Genomic DNA, 21,908 nt, shown 5'->3' with positions numbered 1-21,908 from the left:
CGGAGGACTAGGTACAGCTGTGGAGGAGAGGGAACCTGTGAAGAAGATATCTGGTGAACCCTCTGGACAGAGGAGACCTAGTGGTTGAATGAGGAAGTATTGAGAATTGGAGGTAGTATAGGACAGTGATTTTTAACCATGGGGCCACAATAAACTTTTAGTTCTACACCTGTGGGCTGTGAGGGCAGCGGGGCATTATTAATTGAAGACACCAGAGACTACTGTTATCCATGAAAATCTCAGTTACAATGCAGCTTCCCACCACTTGGTGGGAGTTGTTTAATCAGCCTCAATAAGCAAGCAGAAGAAGACACGCTGCCTGCCGTTTGCAGTTAGCAAAAGATATGGAGAAGTTCTTAAAACACAAAACTGAAGATGGAAGTAATAACCCCTCCTCCCAAAAGGCAAAATTGTTGCGGAAGAACAACCCTGACTTCCTGAAATATGGGTTTGTGAACGGAGGAAACGAGGCGGACCTGAGAGCCCAATGTGTGGAGTGTGGACTCATGCTACCCAACGAAGCACTGAAGCCTTTGAAATTACAACGGAATCTCAAAACCAAACATCCCATGCTTGCAAGAAAGCCGGTGGAATATTTCAAGAGAAAACAAAACACTTTGCTGATGCAGAAACTGTCTCCTGTGCCACTGACTGGTAACTCAAAACGTGCTTTAAAAGCTAGCTACGTCATACCAAGACTTGTGGCACAAAGTCTTTCACTTTAGCACAGGAGTTGATTTTGCCTGCCGCTGTAAATATGTGCCGTGAGATGATCGAAGAGGCTGCTGCAAAGCTACTGACCATCCCACTCTCAAACGACACTGTGAGACCGTATCACGGACACGGCCTCGACAGACAGCATCAGCTTCTGGAAAGAATAAAAAGTAGTCAATTTTTCTCTTTTGCAACTAGACAAGTCCGCTGGTGTCGCGAATGGTGCATTGCTGCTGGTTTTTGTTCGTTATCGCCGGGACAGCAGTTTGCATGTAGACACGCTGTTTTGTGGAGAGCTACCAACACAAGCCACGGCCTTCTTCCATTCACAACTTCATATCTGTGAATCAGGATTTTCCATTGTGGCCACATCCAAGACCAAAGCCTGAAACAGACTCAGAGCAGCACTGGAAGCTACTCTGAGAGTAAGCCTTTCCCCAATTCCACCCAGAGTGGATCTGATCGTGTCTCAGAGGCAGACTCAAGTGTCTCATTAAGAGGTGAACATACAAGGGGAGATGCAGCTTGCCAAAAAAAAAGGACTGTTGTGACTGTTTGTTGTTGTTAATTTGTCTCAAATATAAAGAGTAACTTCTGGTTCTGCCAGTGAAAAAAGGTTTACTGCTGAAGCAACGTTTAAATTCACTCACAGATTATGAGGCTATATTTTCATTTGGACAGTTTATTTATTTATTCATTCATTTAAATAGAAAATTATTTTGATAGTATTTATTTTATCACCACATTATTTATCCAATTTCTATTTTTCCCTCTTTTTTTTGTCTCTTTTGCTGTAGTAAAATTGAATTATTAATTATTTTTGTGTTACTAAGCCTGCCTTGAGCCTTTCAATTTATTTCAATTTTTTGCTGTGGCAACCCCTAAAGGAGGCAGTGGAAAGAAGACGATGAACACATGCACACATACTACTACACACTCCGATATGCATTCACTGAAGGGAATGTCTGCTGGACAAAGCAGGCCTGTTCCTTCACTTTGTGTACATTTATTGTTCCTTAAACCTTTCTTGTTCTTTTCATTTTCTCCATCTTGGTATCCAGAGTGAATATGCTGGTACTTCAGGAACTTAAAAATTGCTGCTCTTTGTAATTCCTGTCTTAAACTTGTAATCCGCCATTTGTATATAGTTGTGGCCCAGCTGTTACTTTTCAATTTGTTTAAATCAGTTATATTCCCATTATATTATAGATCTAAATATTCAATTTTGAAAGGCCTCAGTCTAAATTTGCAATTAATTCAGTGAACTCCTTTCCTAATGTCACAGCTCCATATTGGCATGACTAAATCAGAATTAATCAATTAAACTTGATAGCTGTCAGCAGTCATCTGATTCAACGCCCCATGACGGAAAAGCACACCATGAGCAAAACAATAATAATAATAATAACAAAAAAAAACACACACAAAAAATGGGGAACACCTCCACAGGGAGGACATTATTGCTTGTATGCTTCTCCACAGAGGGCCAATTAGATGATGTACACACTCACTTGGCAAACACAGTTGTAGCTGATAGCAGCTGCAGTCCATGCAGGTGTTCCAGCTCCAGTGGCTGGCATCGTGTGTGCTGGCTCATGCACTTGGCTTTATTTGTTAAGGCCAACATTGTTTGCTTACTTTTTGTTAGCTGCACAAGCTTACATATGCTTTTTTTCTTTTTAAACAAGTATCTCAAGCTTTTGTATTTCGTTATTAGTATATATGTTATACTATTAGTTAGTTTCCAGAGTGGACTTTTATTATTTGTGTTTAGTTTCTATAGATGGGAGTGAGATGAGCAGAGGCTGGCCAACGAGCCAGGAGTAGTTGTGGTTAACAAGGAACAGAAAAGGGAAAAATGATAGAATACAAACAACACTTTCAGAAGGCAAGTATACACCCATTCTCAATACACATGTGCACCAATATACACCAATGTCACTTGATGTCCGTAAAGAGTCTACAAAATGGGCAAAACACGACCTATCCTAGTCTTAGCCATTAAAGGTTATTTGGCCATAATGCAACACATGGTGGCAGAAGGGTGAGGACCTGACCACTTAGTAGTAGTCAATGAGTTGCAAACGAGCTCCTCTGTGTAATGCATCGCAGTGACGCATCCAAGGTCCAGGTCTGCTATGCATAATTGAATGCCCGCCGACCTTAATGACCTGAAGCAACCTTGTAAAGAAGAGTGAGCCATGATATCTCCACTAGCTTTGAGAAACTTATGGTGGTTCTACAAGCTCATGCGGTGTACTTAGTTTTCGACACACTCTGCTTCTGCTGTTTGACTTTGACTTCAGTAAATAATTAGTTTAATAATTGTTCAATAAATAATGAGACAGTGTATTATGTCATGTGTCATGTAAAAACAGTTAAACATCTGTCCAGTAAATATCTAATATATTTAATGAACTTGTTAGCTAATTTAAACATGGTAAGAACTAGATCATTTTTCTTATTTCCTTAAGTGTAAAACCTCAGATTTGAAGTAAAGTGTGCGCTCTTTTTACCATGACAGTGTATATTTTCTTTATTTTGTTTTTATCAGTAGGAGGGATTTTGTATTTGTGTCGATAGATGAAGACTTAAATAAATAATAAAGGGCAAAATACAACATGGATAGTATGAAATATTCTAAAACTTATGACAGCAACTGGAGAAAATAAGAGCAAAAAGGTAAATAAACTGACGCTGACACCAACAGACGTGTGAAGATCACTCTGTAATCATTTGGCAGGACACTGTGTTCTCACTTGAGAGAATAATGGGCACAAATATACATATGCTATCCAAAAATGTCCAGAAAATAGAAGCACAGGAGCATACACATAACACTTTACATGCAAAAGGCGTATTTAATTGGGATATTAAAGGATTACTGAACTTTGAAACTATTTTGCTCTGTGAGCAGTGTTTCTGTGGCTTCACAGGTGCCATTAGTCGTCAGTGGAGCTCAACAGGTAATGTCTTTGTGATTGACTAAATTCAACGTGCATTTCAAAGTATGCATCAGTGTCTTTTAACCCTTGACACTGGTTATGTTGTGTAACTAGCAATGTCAACTCACAAAGTTGGTTAAGAGCTATAAAGCCAGTAGTTCGAATGTGATTGAAAGCATCCTTCATGCTCCATATCATTTTGGTAATTATGTGGTCGCCTCTTTCAGTGACATTTACAGAGTTTCACTGTCAAAGTCACACAAGAGGCTTCAAGAAAGTAAAGGCACAGGCTTGTAACAAACCATCTCTAAAATAACAACACTGCATCACACTGACAAGCATGTAGCAAGTGTTCCAAATAATTGTCTTTTTGACCAGAGTGTCCAACAGATAAATGATCTTTGATCTGGTTTTTCAGTTTTCCTTCTGCTCTACTGTCTTTAAAGAAAAGTACATAAGATGGGATAAAAAGACATGTGTCATAAAGATAAAACTTTACTGTGACTTTACAGATTACTCTTATTTAAAACACCCAATTCCAAAAAAGTTAGGAAGCTGTGCAAAGGGTAAGAGGAAACAAGATGTGCAAATCTCAAAATCCCAAATTTTATCAACAATAGAAAATAGAGATCATATCAAATGTTTCGATATGTTATTATTTCATGATAGATTTGATGGCAGTAATGCAACTCAAAAAAGTTAGGACAAGGCAACAAAAGCATGAAAAAGTAATTGGTACTACAAAGACACAGCTGTAAGAACACTTCGGACCCAATTAGGTTACTAGCAACAGGTCAGTAACATTGCTGAGTACAAAAATAAAGTATCTCAGACATGGGCAGAGGTTCAGCAATCTGCAAAAAACTGTAGCTACAAATTGTGGAATAATTTCAGAATAACATTCATCAACATGAAACTGGGAGAACTTTGAAAATATCATCATCTACTGTATATGGCATCATTAGATTCAGAGAATCACTGCTCACAAGGGACAAAGTTGAAAATGATCTCTAGGCCCTCAGGTGGCACTGAATCAAAAACAGGCAGGATTCTCTCATGGAAATCACTGCACTGGCTCAGGATCACTTCCAGAAATCACCGTCACACACAGACTACTGTGCCACCCACAAATCCAGGTTAAAGCTCTAGCATGGATTTGTGAACACAATCCAAAAGCTCTGCCATGTTTTCTGTGCCACAGCTCATTCAAAAAGGTCTGAGCCAAAGTGGAAAACTGTAGTCAGACAAATTGAAATCTGAAAGATATGGATGGTCGGGCTGAAGTATAGTACTTGATGTACTGTAATGCAAAGGTGCATATCACTGATAACAAACTGTTGGCAATCATGCAATATACTACTAATGACTAGTCAAAACAGTGCAACATTTTTCAAAACCCATTCACACATCCACTTATATGCCATACTCTCAGTGGATGCTACTGCATAAGAAAAAGCTGCTCCTGACACAAAATGCACAATATTTTAGCTGCTTCATTTTATGAACGCTGTGCTTTATGTAAGTGTTGTCACATCCACTGATTTCAAAAAGAAGTGGAGCAGAGAGGATTGGGATGACAGACAGCAGTATGTGAGAGACAGGCACAGTAAGAGGACGCAAGGGAACGATAACAGGACAGAAATGGAGTGACAGCCTGTGAGAGCAAGAAAGAATAACGGTGAATGACGGAGAACGAGAGAAACTGTGAGAACGCAGGAACTAAAGAGCCAGGCTTTCATGTGTTCACTGCCCATTGTTGCCAGGCAACTGTTTGACCCTGTTTGGCTATCATGTGAGAGTGTGCGCACACTCCCAGCACACGCAGGAACATAAAATTAACTATATCACGAAAAAGCCATCAACACCTCCACTGAGAAAAACTGTCTTCTCTCATTACAACTAATTACGTAAGCAGTGAGAGGAAGAAATACGGAGACAGTGTGTGACACTGCATCAGCTCACAGCGGAGGCTATTGATCCAATTAGGCTTGACATCTTCTCCTCAGAGATACTTCAGCAATCCATCTAATATACACCCATTTCTTAGCTCTTTAACAGCCTAACTGTTTTTGTTAAACTGTAAGGACAAAACACATCTTTCAGTAGAGCAATATAAACGATAAAGAGACAAATGAGCAGAAAACAAAGCTGTACTGATGCACGAACCTTATACAACTATAGCGCTCAGCAAATTTATTAGACCAAAGTCCAACGTCAGGTTTATGCCAGGGCTACACTAACTAACAGTATCGGTAATACCAAAATTATGTTTAATGTTTCTGTAAACCACCAGCATGCACACGCTGTTTAATCAAAATTATTTCAGTACAGAAATATAATTTGAAAAATGACAGTTATTTACTTCCTGAAGAGAAAAAACAGCTTTAGTGGTTTAATATTATTTCTGACTTCACAGAGAAGTCCAGTGTGCCGGCTCAAATTTGCACATCTAAATTTGTCATTTGCTCCATAAATAGCAATGTCAGTTTTAGGTTTTTAGGTTAACAGATCGGTAAAATATATATGTTTTCTTGTTCTTCTGAGAGGTGCTCTCATAAACTTGTTAGGCACTGTATTTCACTGGTGTTAAGGTTCAAAATATTGGGGATGGAGACAAGAGAAAAAACCACAATAACAACACTGGTCCGGCCGGGTTGAGTCAAACGATGATTTTAATGAACACACGCGTGGGAGATGGACACTGATGCAGACAGCCTCAAAATCTCAAAATGGTGGAGCATTGCTCAAACTTTTATAGCCTCTGGTGCCTCCACCTTATCATACAAAGCCTAAACATTCACATGCTTTCTCTCACACAGCGCCTAAGCTACGACCTTGGCTCCCTGTTTATCTGCTCCTGCTGAAATGGGGCAGAAAACTCCAGCACACTCTGTTCTCTTCTACTCAGACAAATTAGATTTCTTATAACTCAGCAGTATAATGCATCATAAAACAATATCATTCATTCACAACAAGTCAGCAGTTTAATGTAATGCAAATCAGTTTAACTAATGCAATAGTTATCAGCTTCTTCTAATTCAGGAGAATAATGCAAACTAAAACTACATAATAATTCACAATCTTTAATTAGGGGTATAACATGGCATAAAATAATATTATAATCTAACACTGGGGACAGATGAAGCCAACTCTGAATTTTTCCTTTTCACAAGGTGGAAAAGGAAAGTCTGTTAGGTTGAGACTATTACATTCATTTGATGGGTTGCCACGGAATTTTGTAAATGGTCTCCCGAGGATGACATTTACAGGTTATGTCTGAGATTAATGAGATTTCCAAATAATTGCCACTTTGAATAGAGAACTCTGTCCTTTCTAATCTACCATCACTTCAAAGTCCTTTAGCACAATTATACATAATTCAGAATTTTCACCTGACTGCCAAATCACACTACCTTTAAATGCTGAACTAGTCATTTTTTAAGCATTTGTTTCATTACTTATGGAGTTTAGAACCTAAACAGGTGGTATAACCTCAGAACAAACAGATGTCAATTTCTCCAATTTAGTGTGTCAAGACTAATGGTTAAGTTTCAGCCTTACAGCAGAGCAAGTGCTTTGTGTTGTGTTTCAGCTGCGGTCAAGTTAAATGCATTTTGAATCACGTCTCATTATCCCATTGGGGATTCAGTTATGGTCCGACTCTGCTTAGGATTACTATGTAAGTGTACTTGCTTGGGTTGATATCAGGATCAAGCAGCAAACTCAGGAGCTAAAAAAGCTGAAACCACACTGTAAGACCGAATAGTAATAGTTTGATAAATGAAATGAGTTCCAACTACTTAAAAACCTGTTATAAGTTCATACACCTTTATTTTTTTGAGTAGTTTGAACAATTTTGTTTTTTCAAGTTATCAGTACTTGAATATATTGATTAGTTTCTAGCATTGCGCTCAAATAATTTGAGTTTTAACACTGACGTCACTTACGTGCCTACGTACGTACCTACGTGCGCCACCTGTTTCTTTATGAAGTGCTGGCAACCATCTTGGATTCCTCGCTTCGAGTGCGAATGCCCGCTCATTACCCCGAAAGAAACTTGTGGAACGTTAATATCCGAACAGAAATAAAAACATTTGTCAACGGGTTTTTTTGCGGCATTGCCTTTGACGCTGGATAAAGGAGGGCATGCTATGGTATGTTACGGACTTTTGAATTGGAACAGCTAACCCTCTGCACTTGGCTAGCTGCATTTACCGCCTTCGCGGCATCTTCAGGAGCGCTTTGTGGTAAGTTTTATTTTTTCTGAAACTATAGTTCTCCGTTGTAATATGGGTTTTTATCGTCATAAATGTACAACTCTAGCAGGCATTTAAGAATTACATGCATGCGTCGTTTTATCCATGTCGGCTTGGCCCCAAAGTGTTTGCATGAATTATGCTAATACGCTCATATTTAGTATAACACATTATTAGTCCCTGGGACTAATAATGTGTTAATAACTTTTCTAATCTCTTACTATTTTAAAAGAAGTCTTTAGAAGGCATTTCTGGATTTGCAGATTATAAACTGCCTTGTGGTTAAATTGTTGAATCAATATGCACTGCTGCGCTGCTTCACACTTAGCGCATACGTGGATATTGATATTGGCTAGCCCATTTGCTAACTGGTGGAACTTAAAACTTACGTTTAGTTCTCTGGAGTTGTACATATTAAAACTGGGGCAGCAAAATTGTAGGCACAGGACATACTTACAAAAGCAGTGAATAATCATTACATAATTACGCGGTAGAACTTGGTTTACATTGCAAATAGTTATGTATACCAAGTTGAAATGTAGAATCTTCTGAACTGTAAAATTGTTGTGCCTGGTCTATTTTAGGTTAGCTTAAGGGTGAATCCATCAATAATATATTTACCAAACAGTTATTTTTTCGTTTTATTTTATTCTGATGCCCAGTGTTCATTAGTGAAAGACTTAGTTTTTTATCTGTCAGGGGCTGGGTCTGTGAACCAGCATTTTGAGTTTATTTTGTAGTTTTGCTTTCTTATGTTATATTGAAATGAGGTGAAGTTCTTGTATTGTTGTTATTATTAGTTAAGGTTTAGTTGAGTTCTGGGCTGGTTATGTTTCATCTGTGTCTCCTTGGTTGTGTGTCTTTTCTTTTCTCTGTGTAGTCTGTCTTGTCTTCTGTGTTTTACTGTTATGTCCATGCCAGGGCAGAAGTAAATTTTCAGGGGTGAAGATGCTGTTTACCTTGACCAGCTAAGACTACAGATTGTAGATGAAGTCGAGAAAAGTGAAAAGAATCCTGATTACAAAGCTGATGCTCACAACTTTGGCCTAGCAATGCAAAGAGATCATCAATGATGACCTACCAGTAGGTCAGATCCTGGATTGCTGGCCTACTCTGAAATCCCAGTCCCAGGTAAGAATGTATATAGATGTATCTAACAAGATGTATTTTATATCAACCCCTGTTATCTGGCCTGTCTGAACAAATTATGCCTTTGGAGTGTAAGGATTTTGATGTATTTTGCAAAGATTTATAGACTAATTGAAACTTGTAAACACAAATGTATCCTCTGTGTTCAGATCTGTGCAGAATTCCACAGGATTACAAACCTCCACCTGAAGAACCACTTTTATGCTGTGCTGGACCAACATGCTCCCCGGCTCCAGAGCTTATTCAGAAAGAAAGCTGTTTGCACAGGGAACGTGTCTGATGTCCTGTCTCAGCTCTTCAGAAGCTATAATCTCCAGGTTAGTGAGTTTTTGTCTTGTTTTTTGAGCTTCATTTGATTTGATCAATTTTTCAATTTTAATTACCATTCTTGACTAGGTTAGCCAATAATTTAAAATAAAAATTTTCTTGTGATGTAGGAACAAGCTGATATCCATGCCCAAAGTGCTGGTGTGCTTCATGCCCTCTCTGCCTATTTGTACGAAGACACCTCTACCTTCATCAAAACATGGGATGTAAGTTTTGGACAAAGTTGTGAACAATATCTTAGTAGCATCCTTGTTTAGATTTCTCAAAACATTATGACACTTTGAGAGTTTGAGAAGCATCTCCATGCTTGGATCTGTCTACAACAGTGTCCATGTCACATAATGGAAACACTACATGTTTTTAATGTGCGTAGACCTTCTATAATGTTCCTAGCCCAACCATACATCACTGTACAAATGAAAAAAATATATAACTCCTATTGACTTTCTGTTGTTATTGCTACGAAGAGGTATGACTTTGCTTTACTAAAAGTACTATTTTTGTCAGTTTGTTTTCTCAAATCTTGGTGTGTTGTGGCTTTTTTGTTGTTCAAACAATTGATTTCTGAGCTAGTAATAATCCAGAAATGTGACTTGTATAGATGAAACTAAGAGAAATAGGAATGCACTAACATGTAGTAATTTTGTTTTCTGTAGATGATGCATTCTGATAGACCAGATATTAGTGAAGTGCCACTTGGACTCCTCCTGATCAGAGCCAATTCCAGCGATGCAACATTCTTCTGCCCTGAGAAGACTGCAGTTTTGGTCGAGGGTAACATGATCACTGTTTTCACCACCCTGGCTGATGCATTTCTAGTAATATTTGGACTGACTGACGTCCTGCACCTAAGCTACCCAAAATGTTTGGCCAACATTTTTGACTTTATTCAGAAAGTTTTGATGGGTCTGAAGGGTGGGAAGTTGAAGCCCAAAGTGCTGAGTCTTAAAAATGATCTTTTGGCAGCAGAATAATGTCCTACACAGCCCTCAAGTGCCTGTTAAAGCAAGTAATTCAGTTTATCATGTTTCCAAGTCTGGATAAGTTTTTTATAAAAAGAGAGAATAGAATAAAGAAATCTTTGCAGACTCTGTTTCATACTTCATTATCTAAAAGCCACATCCAAAGTAAAAGGGGTGATTTTATTATTTTTATTTATTTTTTCCCCCATCATCACTTGTGTTTTTAGTTGATTTTGATTGTGTTTTTAGTTAGATAACTGTAAATCTATAGAGAAAATGAAGGACAATCTCATTTCTGGCTTCGAGGTGGGATCTTGAATGTCACTTAAGGAACGTTCCTCCTGAACTACTCATAACTGACATAAGGCGCTAAGGAGGTTTATAACACTTTGTTTATGTCTCTAAAGAAGTATTTTTCTATTTAAAATTTTATTGCTTTGTTGTTGAGACTGTGATTGCACTCTACAAATGTGCATTTTGCATAACCACAGTACTGGCATATTAAAAAGGTTACCAATTATATTTCAGTGTATTAGCTGCACTATACTATTACTTTCATTCGGTTTTCCCACCTAATAATGCAGGATTTTCTTTTCCTTTTGTTTGTTTTTTTTAATAAAAAGGCCATACTCATGTGTTAATCAAATTTGAATACTCTTAAAACATGTTGTGAAATTCTTTATTTCTAATATTGTAACCTTGTGCCAAAATTTCTGACATTATTCCCTATAAAATGTGGTGGATTTATGTCTTTGGGCTTTTTGTGTCAAAGTAACTCAATAAATCTGTAACTTGAATTTATATTTTCTGTCTTATGTTTTTACAAGTGTAATTATTTTGGGCACTTTTTTTTTTTTTAAATCAAATTCAAAACACAGTAGATTTGGATATTACAAGCATTTGTATTTAAAATTTTTGAGTTGTATTAGCTTAAAATGGTTAACATTTTGAAACTAAAAATTAATTCCTTAAAGTTACTTGAGCTAGATTTGTACTTGAAACTCAAAATATCAAGTAGAGAGTACTAAACCAAAAATGTGGATATAACATAAAAACATTTATCAATGGTACTTAAAAATATTTATCTAAAGCTAATAAATAAAGTGTGTTTATTTAACTTTTATTTTTATTTTATGTAATCAGTTTCACCAAAAGTTTTGAGTAAAATTAACTTATTGGGTTTTACAGTGCAAGGCCAAAAGCTGACAATATAAAAACAGTGGCCTCTTGATGGTAGATACAAACGGGAAACCACCCATGTAGACAACTATGTTAAAAATGTCCATTTTAACAGCATGTTTACAGCCAGATACAAAAAGTGATACTATTGTGCATTGGTAGTACCCTCATCCATTATCCAGTGGGTACATTTTGGATAGTACCTGCTTCTATTGACAGGTGTGCCAGTGGAACTGAATCTCTTGGCTACATTTATAGTGTTTTAATTACTTGAGTTAAAATAAAATTAGCCTTCCGTGACAAATGGACTGTAACAGTTTGTGCTTCACTTTGGTGACTGAACTTATTTTATTACACTTTTACTTGCATTTATTATTTATTTATTTATATCAGTTTACTATCAGTCCCACCTAAAATCAGTATTTATTCCTTGAACTTCAAATCATCAATAACCACAACAGCGTAAGGGGGAAACCTTGGCTCCTGGCACAAGGAGCCCACCATATAAACATAATTAGGACAGAGGCTTTAAATGAGGCAGATTATAATAAAAATACTAAGAACTGAAGAGGAAATCAAGCACAACAGTACACAACACATTCTCTCTATTTGTTGCTTGTAGTACCCAGAGACTATAGTAAACATCAAACCAGATTTAATCTAGAGTTATTTTCCAACAGCGCCTCAAGATTTCATCTATAGTATATTCCTGCTAGACTGATTGTCCATCTGCCTCTGTTTCTGTTTCCAGCACTAATCCTATATTGTAGCTGTGTTTTCAAACATTTTCAGAAGGCACAGAGCAGACAAGGCCAACAAGTAAGCAGAGAAATAGACAGTCAGTAACGGAAAACCATGACATGATCAGCATACTATTGGCTACCTATTAAGCACACAGTTTCCAGTCATTGCTATAACATATGCAGATGCAGAACCCATACATGGAGGGGGCCACAAGCTAATGTACTAATAATGCATGGTTTGGAGATGGTAGTACTGAAAAAAGACAGAAGGTAGTTGATGATGTTAAGATTTTAAATTGCAGAGACCAGGATGGACACAGAGAGACAATACTGAGATGGTTTGGACATTTGCACAGGAGGGATAGTGGATATATTAGACAAAAAATGTTAATTAATGGAAGTGCCAGGGAGAAAGAGAAGAGTTCACAGAGGAGGGTTATTGGATGATTTACAGTAGTGAAGGAAGACATGCAGAGGATGGATGTCAAAATAAGAGGACAGGCTGCAATGAGGTAGATGATCCACTGTGACTCTTACAGGTATCAGCCCAAGAAGAAAAGGAAGATGTCAGCTTTAAATAACCAAAAGTCATCAAAGGTCACTTCCTCCTTACCTTTCCTGCCCTCCTTTTCTCACATCTTTCTCCATCTCTGACTGAAGTTATCACACATTATTGTGTGTTATTTGCTTGTTTGACAGTATTTTTCACAAACCTGCCATCTGATTCATTAACTAATAAACTAAGGTGTTAGAATAATGTTCCAGATCACTCCAGTCTGCTTCAACCTGTGCCTAGGCCAGCGCTTCGTCAAAGAAGGTAAAAAAGGCTCAATGATAGCTGATATGATGTATTATCATATCAGCTATTCCACAAAAGGATCTGATGTTCAGTGCACTTCCATGTGGCATCTAGTTGTTTGTGGCATTTTTGTACCTGGAGTTCATGATTTCAGGTTCTTCCCAAAATTCCTGCAAGAATACAAGGTTATGTGCACACGATTATTTCACTGCCTCTATTGAAAATTACTACACAAGTTTAAAGTCACGCTAGCAGCTCCGTGAGGCTGTACTTAGTGTTGCATAACAAGTGTTTTAATAGAAGGTAATTTAAAATTTAATATTCAAGCACTAATGTTAGTAGGGTGATTTTCATAGACTTGACAGAGCTTCTCCTGATGCAGCACAGTTATTTAACAGGCTTTGTACTACTTACATTGATTAAAACTACTCTGTGCAGGTCCATGGAGTGCCCTTGCAATTAATTCACCTTCACCTTTCTATAATCTTTTCCCCCATCATTACTGCCTGCAACTTATTATTTTAATGGTACTAATTGGCAATATGCTGCAGATCCAATACAGTGCGAGTTTCCCAAAATGTTAACGAAATGTCTGCTATTTATTTGCTTTCCTGTTCCGGTAATTGCCAATCAAAACAAGTGAGGAAGGACTACAAACAAACATGGTGTCATAATGTACCAGTAAGCTGTATAAAAATGATATTTATAAGACTTTTAGGTAATAAAAATGGAGAAATATTTAAAAGCATAGAGATGGCTGCAGACAGAAAAGCCGTGTACATAAGATGAATGCAGGTAAATGTGCTGGAAAGGTTTTTGTTATTTTTATGAAGGCACCTGTGTGAATGTGTTGCTTATGTTACCTCAAGGGTTACTACAAACAATGCTTCTTTTGGTAAATGGCCTGTATTTATATAGCGCTTTACTAGTCCCTAAGGACCCCAAAGCGCTTTACACATCCAGTCATCCACCCATTCACACACACATTCACACACTGGTGATGGCAAGCTACATTGTAGCCACAGCCACCCTGGGGCGCACTGACAGAGGCGAGGCTGCTGGACACTGGCGCCACTGGGCCCTCTGACCACCACCAGTAGGCAACGGGTGAAGTGTCTTGCCCAAGGACACAACAATCAAGACTGTCCAAGCCGGGGCTCGAACCGGCAACCTTCCGATTACAAGGCGAACTCCCAACTCTTGAGCCACGATCGCCCAAAAAGACTAATTATAAGATTTGTCTTTATTTGTGCTGCTTCAGAGAGAAACAACAGAGAATAGTTTGAAAAAGGGGAAAGATTTGCTCAATCAGCCAGTTTGTGAGAGAAAAAACCCCGTTGTGGATGCACATGTTTTTACATGTTGGACAGCATGCTGATTCAGTGGTTGCTAAGAACCCTGCTGAGATGGAGGAACTATAAAGACATGGAGATTTAACAGAGATGTCTTCAACTAATTAACTGCTGCAGTTTGCAATCCCTCCAAACTTCTCAGGATTGACGCAGTCCAGCAGTACAGGAGTACGAGGAGGAAAACAAGTTCAGGGCAAGCTCTTGGTTTTTAACTCTCTGTGTGAAACACTGAGCAGGGAAGAAAAAGTGAGGTAGATGAGAGTAAATAATACAGGAAGAGAGGTGCGCATGTGGTGAAACACTACATTAAGTTCAGTGTCTGAGATTTGTCTGTTTACCCCTTTGGTCTTCCTCTACAGGGAACATCCATTTCTCTATCACCTTCCCAAAACCTGCCTGATTCCTTCCTCTGAGGCTTAATAGAAGACGAAGAAGCGTTAGTGTCCCTCATCAAAAGAAATGAACTGGGCCAAAACACAGCAGCAGGAAATTCAGCGGCAGCAATGAGATTAGAGGAGCAGCTTTTGCCCACAAGGTTGTTTGTTTGAATTTAGAGCACCTGAAATTTTTAGAGTACTTCCATAACAGCTCTCGGGGGGGGGGGGGGGTTCTTATGTTTTATGTTGACATGTAAGTTTTAGTTATTATTGTGCACCAGTGGTGTCTTGTAGATCGAAGTTCTATGTGAGTGGGCTCTAAAAGTAATTTGTGCCATTGTTCGAGTGGACTTACAGAGACATAACCAGCTGGTGGGTGGATGTTGTCCATATTTATCAGCCAGTAAATTGAATGTACATTTCTCTGAGCAACCTCAGTCTGCTATGGTATCAACCAACTCACCATAACAAGCATTTCAATAATATTTTGTCACACCTACAGGATAATCTACGGAATTTCATACATTTAGATACATTATAACAGAAAATAGTTCCACAGTATTGAAAACTGGATTACTAAACACTGGCTAACATGCAATTGGTGTAACAGAATATAATGTGCACTCACTTTATTAGGTACACCTGTTCTCTTGGCAGTAATTCAGTGCCTTTAGAGAAATAGGTACAGTTAAGACAATCTGCTGATGTTCAAACCAAGCATCTGAATATGGAAGAAAGGTGATTTAAATTAATTTCAGAAACTGTTGACTTTCTAGGATGAGATGGAGCACCACCATCTCTGGGGATTAAAGGGAAAGATCCAAAAAGGAAAAACTATCCATTAAGCAACAGTTCTCTAGGTGAAAATGCCTCAGTGATGCTGGAGGTGAGAGAACGGGATGTCCAGACTGTTTTGAGCTGAAGGCAACAGTAACTCAAGAACCATGGGATGCAGAAAATCATCCAATGAATGCACAGATCATCCAATCCTGATAGGTTCCAACAGCAGATGACCACACCAGGTATCACCTATGTCAACTAATAATGGGAAACTAAGGCTGCAATTCCAAAATTGGACAATATCTCAATTTCTTCTGCAACATTCAGGCGGTAGAGTAAACAACTTGAAAGTGTGTCTCACCTCATATCAGTGATTCAGGCAGTGGTGTAATCATTTGGGGATATTTTCTTGGCACACTTTGGGCCTTTCAAACACAGATCTAGCACAGTTAGTTTAGTCTTTAACATCTGTACTGAATGAAAAAAAGGGTCCAGGGCTGCTCAACAATGCTTGGGCCATAATTGCTAAGCCATTTGTATGCCACTTAAGGTTCAAACGCAGAATAACTAGCAGTCGGTTTACCTAATCTTTGCTAAAAGTTGCTTGGATAAAGTTTAAGAAGACTGGCCTACATATGTTGGATGTAAATCCAAACCTTTTTAGTTTATTCTCAACTTAACTGTTATTAACTTTGCCCAAGCTTTGCTAAAAATGCCATTCATGCTTTTTGTCATATTTGGTCCATATGCATTTTTTTACCACATGGACCATTTTAGAGTCATAACAGTACTGCATTTTGCCAAAGTGCCACAAATATAATGGTGATATCCTTGAGCCATCAGAACAAGAAATGGCCCATATCTACATACTGTCTGAGAGACTCCAACTGTCATGCAATTATATTCAACTTCATCTTAAGTACCTTTTATTTCTTTAGAACTAGTTAGGTACCAATACAATCAGATTGATGTCAACTCTGATATTAGTGTCCAACACTAAAAACAAATAACAGATTATTGATCTTTTTCTGTCAGAGACACTTATTATACAATGAATTAAAGTCAAAGATTGAAACTTCTCTGAAGTTTCTTCTGATGAAAGATAAATCACTTTTGTCATAAGCTTTTCTTAAAACCTTTATTTATAGATTTATTTTGGTCTGTTTTCAATTATAAATGTTTAGAAATGTGTTTTCAACTCTCTCTTATCTTAAAATCTGCTTTGTTGAGCATTTCATTATGGCTGACTGATAAGTTCTTTAAAAAAACCCTTATTATAACAATTAGAGACACAAGGTCAGACAGGATTTTCTTTTTTTTATTCATGAGAATTCAGTAACGGGTACTGCATCTTAAGCAGTGACTTAATGTAATGTACAGGTATATGATGTGGCTGCAGCATGCATTAAGATTTCCCTTTGATCACAACTATGGCATCACTGCCCCCTCATTATAAGAGATTGGGCAAACGCTACAAATGACATAACCTAAGGTCTGTATTTAATGAAACACGTTTTTTTTAACGGAAAGACATCAATTCCTGACAACTACAACTATACCATTCTGGAACCTGCAGCATACTGTGTTCTGAAGAATTCACACGTAATCCCATTTGTCATTTCAAAGTAAATCTAAAAATTTAAACTGAAGCACTAACAAAATAGAGGCACACTTTGATTCCTCCCAATCTCAACTGAATTATTTAGGATGCTATGCATTAAGCATGAATGTGTATTTGTGAATACATGCATCTTTGAATCGAAACATGCTTACCAAGGGCTTTTTGCCACTTCAAATGCCTGGAGAGGAGCAGGAGGCAGAGAACTGATCTATTAAACATGTTTCAGGACTTGTGCAGTTGGAGAAATGCATCTACTAAAGCAGTGTTTCCCAACCATTTAATTTTAATTAATTGGTCCAAAAATACAATTTAATAATTACTACAAGTAATAAAATCATTGTTGGGCATCTGTGCTTTCAATGCAGTGACTGGTAGAGTAATTACTCTTTTATGTCAGTGGGTGGCAGTGGGTAGCGCAATATCACCTTGTTAAGTTAAGACACAGTTAGTGATGCGCGCTTTACATGGCAGCTGCAAGACGTACAACAAAGGAAAAACTGCGGACTACGAACTGTGCCCTGGACAAAATTCTAATCCAGAAGAGCCTAGTACCAGTGGTAGTCAAAAGACAGCAAAAACGGTGAGCTCGAGGCAATACAGTGAAAGTTATCTTTTGTTTGGATTTACTTTTCACTGGAGATCGGACTGCACCGACTCCGTTATGTTTCAGCTTTTATGCTCCTTATATCTGGAACAAACTCCCAGAAAGCCTCAGATCAGCTGAAACACTCAGTTTATTTAAATCCAGGTTGAAGACTCACCTGTTCTCAGTTGCATTTGAATAAAGCACCAAATCCGCACTTAAGCTTAAATGTCAAAACTTACATTTTAACTACTGATTTTATCTACTGTTCGGATTTTATCTGTTTTGATTTTATATACTGTTTTGTTTGTTTGTTTGTTAATTAGTTAGTTTGTTTTTTTTGCTTGTTTTAATCAATTTTAAATCATGCTTTTTATTTGTTTTTGTTTCTAATGTCTCTGTAAAGCACTTTGAATCACCTTGTTGTTGAATTGTGCTATACAAATAAACTTGCCTTGCCTTTGGTGTGTGGAGAAAAGCTCTCAAACAGTGCCATGGTCCCAAGCAAGCTTAAACGCCTGTATGTCTTTCTTCAATTCCTGCCAGAATATCATCTTTGTGTTCATCAATAAACTGGACTGGTCATGCAACACAGAGCACCTGTATAAAAAAGCCCAAAGCCGACTGTACTTCCTCAGGAGGCTGAGGTCTTTTAACATCTGCAGGAAGCTCCTGAGGATGTTTTACCAGTCAGTGGTTGCTGGAGTACTTTTCTATGCTGTGGTGTGCTGGGGGAGCAGCACAGCAAAGAGGGACTCATCCAAGCTGGAGAAACTGATCAGGAGGGCTAGCTCTGTGGTCGGCATGAAGCTGGACACTCTGGTGACAGTGGCAGAGAAAAGGACATTAAAGAAACTGATGGACATTATGGACAATGCTGGGCATCCTCTGCACACGGCCATAAACAACCAGAAGAGTCTGTTCAGTGACAGGTTGCTTCTCCCCAAGACAAGAACTAACAGACTTAAAAACTCCTTTGTCCCACACGCCATCAGACTGTTTAACTCCTCTCTGGAGGGGAGAGGGAGGGGAAACAGGAGGACAAAGGAGGGGGGAACAACTAAGCTGTAGTGCCTCTGCACCTCACTGTACAATACCTTGTGCAATACTTTTTGTAAATAGTCAACAGTGCAATAGACTCAATACTTGAAATGTGCAATTCACTTGTATTTTTATTTTTTATTCCTATTTATTCTATTTATCCCCTTTGTATATTTTATTTATATTTGTCTCTGTATTTATATGTGTGTGTGTGTGTGTGTGTGTGTGTGTATATATAACAGTTCTGTAACTGTAACTTTGGTCGTTGCTGTGCTTTTTTTGGAAATCGAATTTCCCAGAGGAACCCACCCGAGGGATTAATAAAGTTCTATCTTATCTTATCTTATCTTATCTAGACAGGCCCAGGTTTCACACTGAGTGAGTATAAACAAACTGAGAGACTAACTTGCCATTATATGTACTGTATTAGGCTACAATGTGTCATTTTGGAGCAAGTTTGGTTGGTGGTGTATAAAATGTGCCGCGACTCAAAAAAGGTTGAAAAACACTGTACTAAAGCTAGTAGAGCGAAAGATTGGCTCATTCTGTTTTAACCAAGAAACAAAACATGATCAATCCAAATTGTACCAACGATTAGGTATTCATAGCCACAGGTGTGGCATTGGTATGAATATTTCAAATAGCTCAATGAATCCAGCTGCCATCAGTTTCTTTCCTGTGCTATTGTCACAGATTTTTGTGTGATGTATCAAATGTATCAGCTGTGTCAACTACATTTTAGACAACACGGAAGTATACTAAAGTAAGGAAACCATCATTCCCTACTGTTTATCAAAAGAATTAGTAAGCAAGCCAATGTCTTGCTTCTGCACTGCACTTTTATTGAACACTAATTACACAATAAATGTCATCAATCTCTTCATATTTTTGCAAGATGATAAATGTTGTATCCAGCATGGATGGAGGTTTTACTCCTTGGGGAAAAAAGTTAAAGCTCTCTGTTATGTAAGTAAAAGTGGAAATTTTTAATATGGCCATGTCAGGGATGGGGCCTTGGCCGGAAAGCTCTAGAAGCCCAAAACACCTTACAATTGGGCAGCCTATAAGAACAAAGCTGGCATAAAGGGAGGGTAGCCTCAAATTAAGAGAAGCCAGAAAGTCTTGTTTCAGACACAAAATGAACTGAGAGGCTGGTTCATTTAGTTGATGATTAGTTGATGTGAACACTGTGCTGGTCTATCATTGTGAAGAAAAAGCTTAGCATAAAAGCAGAGCTGCTGATTTATCAGCCGATCTACATCCCTACCCTACGAGCTTGGAATAGTGACCCAAAGAACAAGAGCCTAGATACAAGGCAGAAATGAGCTTTCTCTGAAGGGTGGCTGCCCTCTCCCTAAGAGATGCAATGAAGACTTCATCCATTCAAGAGCCGCTCGTCCTCCACATCAAAAGGAGGCCATTGAGGTGGTTTTGGCATCTGAATTTGAATGTCTACTGGGCGAGCTGACAGCACGTCCTACAGAAAGGAATCCCTGAGGTAGATCAAGGGTAGACTGGACAGATTATGTTTCTAGGCTGGCCTGGGAATGCCTCTGCGTTCCCTGGGATTAGCTGGAGGAAGTGGCTAGAGATAGATACCTAACTTCTACCAGTAGTTTGTGTACTCTGCACACCTATGGTACCCTTTGCCGCATCCAAGAACGCAAAGCCTGCATATCGGAAGGCATTTATCTCAAACAAGCTGCATACACCTGGTAGCTGGGTCGGATCATGTTTAGACCATAAACAAAGTGCTCTGATGTATGCAGAACCAGACTGAGACCATCTCCTCCAAAGGGTCTTGGTGTGGTTGTTTAGATCCACACCTGAGTGCAAGCTGCAGTTTAAACCAAATAGACTAAACACTGCAGGTGTAAACACCCTGAAATATTGAATAATGCAAAGCTGCTATTACTCCAAATGGCCAAACTTTCTCTCTTTAAGTTGTCTTGGCTCAAGAACTAAATATTTAGACAAACTCAACATCAACTCATAAGTGGAACTATTAAAAAGTTGACTGACTCAGCATCTCAGGCACTACTAGCTCTTTTGCACTCACATTACACTACTATTCATACCACATATTCCCTTTCTTTATTATACACACTTGTAAACCACTGCACACATTAAACAATGATATCTGCAGGCCTACTTGTTGTTCCTAGAGTATTTAAAAGTAGAATGGGAGGCAGAGCCTTCAGTTTTCAGGCCCCTCTTCCGTGGAACCAGCTTCCAGTTTGGATTCGGGAGACAGACACTATCTCTACTTTCAAGATTAGGCTTAAAACTTTCCTTTGTGCTAAAGCATATAGTTAGGGCTGGACCAGGTGACCCTGAATCCTCCCTTAGTTATGCTGCAATAGACGTAGGCTGCCGGGGGATTCCCATGATGCATTGAGTTTTTCCTTTCCAGTCACCTTTCTCACTCACTATGTATTAACAGACCTCTCTGCATTGAATCATATCTGTTATTAGTCTCTGTCTCTCTTCCACAGCAGGTCTTTTATCCTGTCCTCCTTCTCTCACCCCAACCGGTCGCAGCAGATGGCCCCGCCCCTACCTGAGCCTGGTTCTGCCGGAGGTTTCTTCCTGTTAAAAGGGAGTTTTTCCTTCCCACTGTTGCCACAGTGCTTGCTCATAGGGGGTCATATGATTGTTGGGTTTCTCTCTGTATCTATGAAGCGCCTTGAGGCGACTTATGTTGTGATTTGGCGCTATATAAATTGAATTGAATTGAATTGAATATCTCAAACATAATTTAAAAACCTCAGAGAGATGGTCAACGATTCTAATCCAAGTGATTTACAATACTGGATCAAATTACACCAACAACAAAATGTGCCACATTCTGCTATGCTTTACATGTTCATTCATTCTTCTTTGCCTTGTTTTATTCCATTCACTAAATCTTCTGTCACGTCAGCCACTCCCAACCATTAATCAGTTGATATTCTCCGTGTCTCTGCACATTTGCATCTACTTCCTTAATTAATCCAGTCATTATTTATACCGCAGGTTTACTGTTTACCCTTTATCTCATCTCTGGGATTTCTGCAGCAGTTCTCTGTAGTCTGTTTGCA

The 21,908-nt window shown here is 38.5% G+C and overlaps 2 protein-coding genes across 4 annotated transcripts in view; one reads left to right on the top strand and one right to left on the bottom strand.

Annotated features, from left to right (window-relative positions):
* slc39a11 (solute carrier family 39, member 11) overlaps nucleotides 1-21,908 on the bottom strand; it is a 197,089-nt gene that overhangs the window by 40,706 nt on the left and 134,475 nt on the right. The gene's annotated exons all lie outside the window — the stretch shown is intronic.
* LOC146702644 (uncharacterized) lies at nucleotides 345-11,156 on the top strand. The gene is made up of 5 exons (XM_085467282.1): nucleotides 345-587; nucleotides 8,966-9,046; nucleotides 9,214-9,381; nucleotides 9,502-9,597; nucleotides 10,048-11,156. The coding sequence occupies exons 1-5, from the start codon at nucleotides 345-347 to the stop codon at nucleotides 10,363-10,365; spliced, it is 906 nt and encodes a 301-aa protein (XP_085323408.1). The 3' UTR covers nucleotides 10,366-11,156.

The sequence above is a fragment of the Copadichromis virginalis genome, linkage group LG8, assembly GCF_057382275.1.
Source record: "Copadichromis virginalis isolate Kocher_CV1m ecotype Utaka linkage group LG8, C_Virginalis_male_GT1.1, whole genome shotgun sequence".
Lineage (NCBI taxonomy): Eukaryota > Metazoa > Chordata > Actinopteri > Cichliformes > Cichlidae > Copadichromis > Copadichromis virginalis.
This window is presented reverse-complemented; position numbering and strand designations above follow the sequence as displayed.

Bases quoted from the DNA above. Each gene is read 5' to 3' on its own strand.
- LOC146702644 (XM_085467282.1), top strand. From the start codon at position 345: ATGGAGAAGTTCTTAAAACACAAAACTGAAGATGGAAGTAATAACCCC. The intron at 9,047-9,213 runs GTAAGAATGTAT...CTCTGTGTTCAG, and splicing joins CTCTGAAATCCCAGTCCCAG to ATCTGTGCAGAATTCCACAG. The intron at 9,598-10,047 runs GTAAGTTTTGGA...TGTTTTCTGTAG, and splicing joins CCTTCATCAAAACATGGGAT to ATGATGCATTCTGATAGACC.